At 38.0% G+C, this 7761-nt stretch overlaps 1 protein-coding gene across 4 annotated transcripts in view; it reads right to left on the reverse strand.

Moving 5' to 3' along the window:
- Positions 1-6751: 6751 nt before the first annotated feature.
- Positions 6752-7761, reverse strand: part of LOC107657584 (CCR4-NOT transcription complex subunit 10-like) — a 19440-nt gene continuing 18430 nt past the window's right edge. For 3 of the 4 annotated variants that reach the window (XM_016445743.1, XM_016445741.1, XM_016445740.1), the window contains exons 17-19: positions 7328-7455; positions 7095-7170; positions 6752-6933 (exon numbers count right to left, since the gene is read on the reverse strand). In XM_016445743.1, coding sequence (XP_016301229.1) covers positions 6767-6933; positions 7095-7170; positions 7328-7455 — 371 coding nt within the window. In that variant the 3' untranslated portion in view covers positions 6752-6766. The remainder of the gene's footprint in view (positions 6934-7094; positions 7171-7327; positions 7456-7761) is intronic. The other variant, XM_016445742.1, reaches the window with a different exon arrangement.

The raw sequence follows: 7761 nt of genomic DNA on the forward strand, positions 1-7761 counted from the left end.
TGGGTTGTGACGACCCAAGCGAGATAAGTACAGAAAAAGCCACTATGTAAAACCCCTTTAGCAGTGATCTGGACACTATTAAAAGTGTAAGTTCTACTTTGAGAGACAATTCACATTTTAGGACTGATACTATATTTCATCTAGATACTATCTGGCTCATTGGACATGAAAGTCGAACTCAGTCAGTGTCTTTGAATTTCAGATCAATGCGAATTTTTCTGTCTTTCTTTCTTGTTCCCTTATTTTTTTCTTCTTTGGACCTCTGGTCTCTAATTGTACGGGTTTTGTCACCATTTCTGGTGTATTCCAGCTTATGACTTCTTCCTTACTGGGGAAAAACAGAAAATGTAAGTTCAGAGTTGTGTGGTCATAGACCCTTTTATGATTGTATTATCTTATGGAAAAAAAAAAAAAAAAGATGTACACGCATTAAAACAACTCAGGTAGCTTTGTAGAGATTTGAGATTTGATTAAAATTCTATATTTGTTTCATACAGTTTGATAGTGAATCCTTTGTTAGTACCTCGTGAGCTTTTGTGTGTTGTTTTGTTGGTAAAAATGGTGTTATTGAATTCCATGGGATCCTTTTCAACCATGTCACAGTTAATAGTCAGTGAGGGGGTGAACAATTCATAACCTTTACACCAGCATGTCTCCGTTTTGCATTCTTCACAAAGTCCTAACTTGATTTTATTAATTTAAACCTCACGTAACTAAAGGTATCGTTTTGCATATATTATGATAAATGTGTTTGCGTCCAAAGGCTGCAACAAAATTCATTGCCTTTTGATCAAAAACGCCTTAAAGCTTGAAAAATAGGTTTTCAACAACAGTCTGTCTCAAAATTAGAATTATAGTGATAATAGACATTTAGACTCCATGTCCCAGCACTGAAATTTGATATTTACATCAATACTTTCCAAACCCCTGAAGTCACAGTGCTTCTATAAGGCTTGGCTGTGGGACAGGCTAAGCAAAGAGGTGTAAAGAGATTCAAAATTCTGAGCTGGAATCAGTTTTGCCTTTTAAAATACAATGATTAGGGTAGAATCAAAGTAGCAAATGCTGATTCCAGGTCAGTTATCCTCTCAGGTTTGATGATTTTGGTTTAGGAGCCCACTAAGAGGCCCACTAGTCTCTCCATCATAACCCGCACCAGCCCACTATCTATCACCCCCTCAACCAAAGCAACAGAACAGTCATTTATTACTTTCTGAATAAGGCTGATGAGACTATATGAAATATGTAGTGGTCTGCAGGCTTGTTCAGTTGTCTTTGTGGACTTTAAACATTTCCTATGCATTTTGTTTTTTAAAATAAATGTTTGGTTGTTTACGATTTAAATAAAGTGTATCTCTTTGGATCCTGTATTTGTGGTGAGTGTTTTTACTTTATTAAAGTATAAGTAACAACTAAAAACTATTCTAACGTCCCCCTTCAGGTCGGGGGTTCACATCGTTTTGCTGTAAATCTACTGATTTTTATAAAGTAATTTTATGAATAACATTGTTGGTATGTTTCAAGAGGAACACTTATGCTTACTCGATTATCCATATATCCGTATTGTATTATATGCATTTTTATGCAAGTAGTCTGCTACACTGTTGTAAAGATCTCACTGATTTACATTACAAACTATCAGAATTTTCTCTTACGTTTTGGTCATACAAATAATAGCAACTGCACCAAATTGCAGATAATTATTATTAAAAGTATTATATACTTTAGCTGTACAAAAACTGTTATGCTGCTTGTTGCAAACTGGAATTTGTAATCCTGTATAATCATAAACTGGTTTAAAGTGCAAACAAATTTACCATTTACTGGTCTTGTTGTTTACCTATAGAGTAATGAATCGTAAGTCTTGCACATTCACAGGAAACAGCTTGCTTGTGTGTTGAAAAGTAGATGGGTAGTGTTTGCGAACATTTTGACGCTGCTGGGGGTCATGTTTAGAGTATGAATATACGATATACACGATCCTCTCAAAATAAGACAACAAAAATAGCCGGAATTTCCATCGCTGGAAATCAAAAATAGCCGGAATTAGTACTTCCATCGCTGAATCTTTTGAAGTCTTGACACAAAGGGCCTCATTTATAAAGTGTGCGTATGCATAGATTTGATCTTAGAGTGTGCGTACGCATAAAGGGATAGTTCACCCAAAAATGCAAATTCTGTCATTAATTACTTACCGTCATGTCATTCCAAACCTGTAAGATCTTCGGAACACAAATGAAGATATTTTCGATGTGTTCCGAGAGCTCTCTGACCCTCCCATAGACAGCAAGGATCCTTTCACGATCAAGGCTCAGAAACGTAGCAAGGAGATCGTTAAAATAGTCCATGTGACATCAGTGGTTCAACCGTAATTTTACAAAGCTACGAGAATACTTTTTGTGTGCAAAGAAAACAAAAATAACGACTTTATTCAACAATTCATCTCCTCCGCGTCACCCTATAGCACCATATTGGAGAGCATCACATACGTAAACAACATATGTACTCGGATACTTTGTTTACGTTCTGATCAAAGCGTAAACAACGTAAACCGCGTATCTGCCTACGGTGCTGCTGACACAGAACAGCATACGTTGTTTATGTATGTGATACTCTCCAAAATTGTGCTATAGGATGACGCGAAGGAGACAAATTGTTGAATGAAGTCGTTATTTTTGTTTTCTTTGCACACAAATAGTATTCTTGTAGCTTTATAACATTAAGGTTGAACCACTGACGTCACATGGATTATTTTAACAATCTCGTTTCTGAGCCTTGATCGTGAAAGGATCCTTGCTGTCTATGGGAGGCTCAGAGAGCTCTCGGAATGCATCAAAAATATCTTCATTTGTGTTCCGAAGATGAACGAAGGTCTTGCGGGTTTAGGGCGAGTAATTAATGACAGAATTGTCATTTTTGGGTGAACGATCCCTTTAAATCCACGGCTACGCTCATATTTGTAAAAACTGCCTTTGACGTGAAAAAGTGCTTAGTGTCATGTCAGGGTCTGAGCGGAGTATGTACATTTTCTTGTCGGAGTACTGCAGGTTTTTGGAATTGTAAGCTGTTCTAAATTAAAGGATTTGGATGATGACTGGCGATCTTTTATGTTAATGACATTAATTAGGAGTTGTCTACAAGGCAGAGAACTGAAACCGTTCAGTTGCGCTCAAGTTCAAGATAATTTGCGATTCATAGATTTCACATCTGAAAGAGAGGCGTACGTGCGTTTTCTGTGCGTACGTTCATTCTATGAATCACATGTACGCATATTTGAGAGATGATTGTAAGATCAAATTTAGGATGGTTTCTTTGCAACATTTTATAAATGAGGCCCAGATAGCGGTGTGGATACATTTACACCATCTGCAATTCGGCACTCCAGCATTTTACTCATATCTGATCTTGACAGATCGAGTGAAGAAATGAACCTAAAAAGATTCTCAAAGAATGTGGTGCCACAGAGCACGCCTGACTGTTATGTAATCATCATGGACATATAGTAGTTTGAAGGTGTCTAACAGCCAGTGCAAGTTTTCTGAAAAGTTGTAAGTTCTACATGTTGGCAATTTGTTTTAAACCACCAGAAACCGTGCAATCTACGAGGTCAGTTGCAATTCCTAGCCATTTACAAATGTTCTCCCAAAGCCTTATGGGATAGTAAAGTGTCCTATGGATATGCACTTGAAAAATCTCTGGAATTAGTTGGTCATCTGGGACTTTTTAATGAATACTGTGAATTTGGACATACTAATCTCACTTACTACTTTTATATAGAGAGTAATAAATCCTGATTCTGTTCCTCATAGCTACAATGACTGCAAGCAAACTTTCTTCAAGAAATGCATGTCCCCTCCAGCACGTGATTGATGTAAGCAATCTCAGGATGCTGTATATGCTCATTTGACGACTGAAGGGAGGCATTCGAGCCCATCGCTGAGATCTGTAGCTTGTATTTGTTTACCTTAATGAGGCTGCAAAACATGGTAAGTGCTTAAAGACAAGGTTATGGTACCTGCTCCTTAAATCACTCTGAGAAATATGTCATCCTGTTTAAAGAGTACTATCACAAGGAGTCTTTGTTTTGTCTAAATTACGTAACAAAAGCCTCTTAAGGTCACCAATGCTGTTTAAGGAATGGGCATCTCTGCATACCAACAGGTCAAAGGTCAGAGCAGGGCGGGGTGCAGCCCAGAAGGTCAGCTTGAGCCTGCAGGAAATTGTTTGTTGTCTGGCAGATGGGACCGAGCTGGGTGTAAATAGTGATAAGAAGGGGTTATACATGACTGGAATGTTTAGTTCAAAGACAAAATAATTTGCAGTTTGTTTGTTCATCCATTCCAGTTTGTATGTTTAATCAAGTCTGATATTTGTTTGAGTCACAACATTCTGGCAGCATTTAATACATTTAGTAAAATTGTTTATGGCAGGGGTTCCCAAACTGTTCTGTCAGCCAACCCCCTGAGATTTTAAGCTAATATCTCAATTTATCAACACACGTGCACGTTCACTGTTGTCTTATGTCGGTTAATGGTCACATGACATGTTAGAAAACAAAATATATTACATTCATTTGAACTGCAATATAACATTTCATATGAAAATGCCTCAATAACACTTTAGTATAGGGCCCAATTCTCACTATTAACTAGTTGCTTATTAGCATGCCTATCATTAACATATTAGCTGTTTATTAGTACTTCTAAAGCGCATATTCTGCATGACCATATTCTACATCCCTAATCCTACCTAATACCTAAACTACCTTACTAACTATTAATAAATAGCAAGTTAGGCGTTTAATGAGGCAAAATTCATAGTCAATGGTTTGTTAATAGCAAGAATTGGACCTTAAAATAAAGTGTGACCAATGCCTCATATCTCTCATATTTGACAAATTGGTTGCTAATTTGTATGCTTTCATACTATCTGCTTACTCCCCAGTGACTGTTAAGTTTAGGGGTGGGGTTTAGTGGACCTTAAAGGGATAGTTCACCCAAAAATTTTAATTCTGTCATTAATTACTCACAATGGCGTTCCAAACCCGTAACCGACTTTTGTTAATCTTCGGAACACAAATTAAGATATTTTTGATAAAATCCGAGAGCTTTCTAACCCTGCAACGCAACTACCATGTTCAAGGCCCAGAAAGGTAGTAAGGACATCGTTAAAATAGTCCATGTGACATCAGTGGTTCAACCGTAATTTTATGAAGCTACGAGAATACTTTTTGTGTGCAAAGAAAACGAAAATAATGACTATTTAACTATTTCTTCTCTTACGTGTCAGTCTTTGATGGGAGTACCATGAGGTACGCGTGTAGTGCTGCTGACGCAGGAGCCGGCGTTGCATTGCTATCTAAGCAGGGTCAGAAAGCTCTCACATTTCATCAAAAATATCTTAAATTGTGTGGATTGTGAAGATAAACGAAGGTCTTGCGGGTTTGGAACGACACAAGGGTGAGTAATAAATGACAGAATTTTTTTTTTTGGGTGAACTATCCCTTTAAAGCTTGCTTTATTTTCCTAAAAATCTTGCATTTTCATGTTCACATTATACAAATTCATATGATACCACCAATAGTTACATTTACCTGTGAGATCAGGTTTCAAATATTGCTGTTCCCCATTTTCATGTTCCATTTCATGTATTTATTTGCTTTTCAACAACTTTATGAAACCCAAGCCTAGGGCGTCTGTGTTTTTGAGTACAGCAAGGGTTGCCACACCCACAGCTCAGATGCACGCTTCACATCTATATCATTCATCCTCAGCTGATCCTAGGGGTCGCCCACCAACAAAATCCCAATTTAACCTTAATGCATGAAAAAGCATGGCTATGAATAAAAAACACTTGCTCAGCTGTATATATTATAATAAACCAACAGCTGGCCTCTGTAATTTGCCTGCATTGGCATAGTATTGTTTACTTGTACACGATTCTAGAAAAAAATGTGATTTTACAAACATGACAGGCCTCTTGGGGAAGAAGAACTGCATTTGGAACTAGCGTCAGATGGCTGAAAAAAAATCCCATAAAGGCTTAAAAAAAAGCTCTTTTTTCCTCCAAGGCATCATTGACAGAACGTCAGATCGGTGCAACAATGGGGAGAGATGTGGGTGTGGGGGCAGAGAGATTTAGCATAAGAAAGACCCAGCATGAGAAAGGTGATGGGCCACCCTCAGGAAAAAGGGCAAAAAGAGGAGAGACCACACATGAAAGAACGCCGACATCTGTCCACCCACGCCAGAGACGAGCCTTCACAAATCAGGACATTTATTTAAGTCTTATGCACCAGTAGAGAAGAAGTCAAGTTATACAATGGAGATATTTAAAAGCTTCATTTTACTTTAGTTTTTCTGCCACAACTGATGTCAGAGACAAGTGTCCATGATTTTATGCAAATTAGATCTAAACAGTGACCTTTGGTCCATTGATTTTTGACAACCACATGATCTCTCTCATCACGATATAAGGGCTCCATGCAGATTTTCAATCTTACTTTCCAGAAATAATTTACTCATAATCTGTATAATTTCATATATGGCAGTGCGTCACTGACCGCATAAATGTCACACCACTAATATGTGTAAATAAAATTTATTTATGATTTCATAGACCCCAAAACACAGACATATTTCTAACAGACTGCGACAGGCAACCGTTTCTTGCTTGTTTTTTTTCCATCCATCATGAGTTGCTGCAGCCTCATAAATAACATAAAAAATGTGTTTGTGCATGTTTTTGGGGGTTTGAGTAAGTGGTATCACTTGCGCTGTACTTGTGTAAAGGAGGAGGGGGTCTGTATGGGCTGTACAGGCTGGGATGACTGGAAGGGAAGTGGTTTCTTACGGAGGTCTGGGGAGGAGGCGGGCTTGACAGACGGGAGGAGCTGGTTCCGTTTGATGATCTGTAGCGCCAGCTGTGTGTTTCCTGCGGAAGCAACAATCACAGTTTTAAACGATCACTCAAAAAATAAATCGGTCTGAAGTGACAAATGATTCCAGGTGAGAAAAGGTGACTGGCCACCCTCTGGAAAATATAGCGACATTTCCCAGCAGGCACTGTAATTACGGTCTCTGTGCGTGACTCACCATTCTGCAGCTCTAAGTAGACGCCCAGTAAAATGGCTTCTGGAGGAATCTCCTTAGTGTTCACCACTGAAGCAGCCTTGGAAACAGAAATCAGAAACAAATGTTCTGAAGGCTGTTTAAGCACTGTATCTATCTAGTGTCCAGAGAAGACACATTATTGCATTATTGTAATTTTATGCGTTTAGTTACAGGGACATTAAAATTTGGCAGCTTCACATGAGAGGAGTGTTTACCCGATGGAGGCACTTGCGGGCTTTCTCGTACTCGCTCCTCAAGCAATACGCACTGCCCAGATTGAAGAGCATTGTGGCCCGGGCAGAACTTACTGAGCTGGGGTAACACAAAGACGTCTGCTTCCCTGCTGCAACACAAACCAAAATTAAATACACAAATATGCAAAAAATAAGACTACACATTGTCTGCCTCAACTTATCTCTGGTCTAATTGTGGACGATTAATCAGGGCATGTTATTCTAAAGAAATATTATATATACACATATAAAATCATCTTTATAAACATAATGTGTACACAAATTTAATTTAATTTTTTAAACAAATATCATGAACTCAATTTATAAATACAGTATTTTTTCTTTCTTTCTGCCCGTTAGTTTCATCACATTGCTTTATCAAATTTTTATATTTTTACAAAATTGCTTCACAGATT

This window comes from Sinocyclocheilus anshuiensis, unplaced genomic scaffold (genome assembly GCF_001515605.1).
Source record: "Sinocyclocheilus anshuiensis isolate Anshui unplaced genomic scaffold, SAMN03320099.WGS_v1.1 scaffold251, whole genome shotgun sequence".
In the NCBI taxonomy this organism is placed as follows: domain Eukaryota; kingdom Metazoa; phylum Chordata; class Actinopteri; order Cypriniformes; family Cyprinidae; genus Sinocyclocheilus; species Sinocyclocheilus anshuiensis.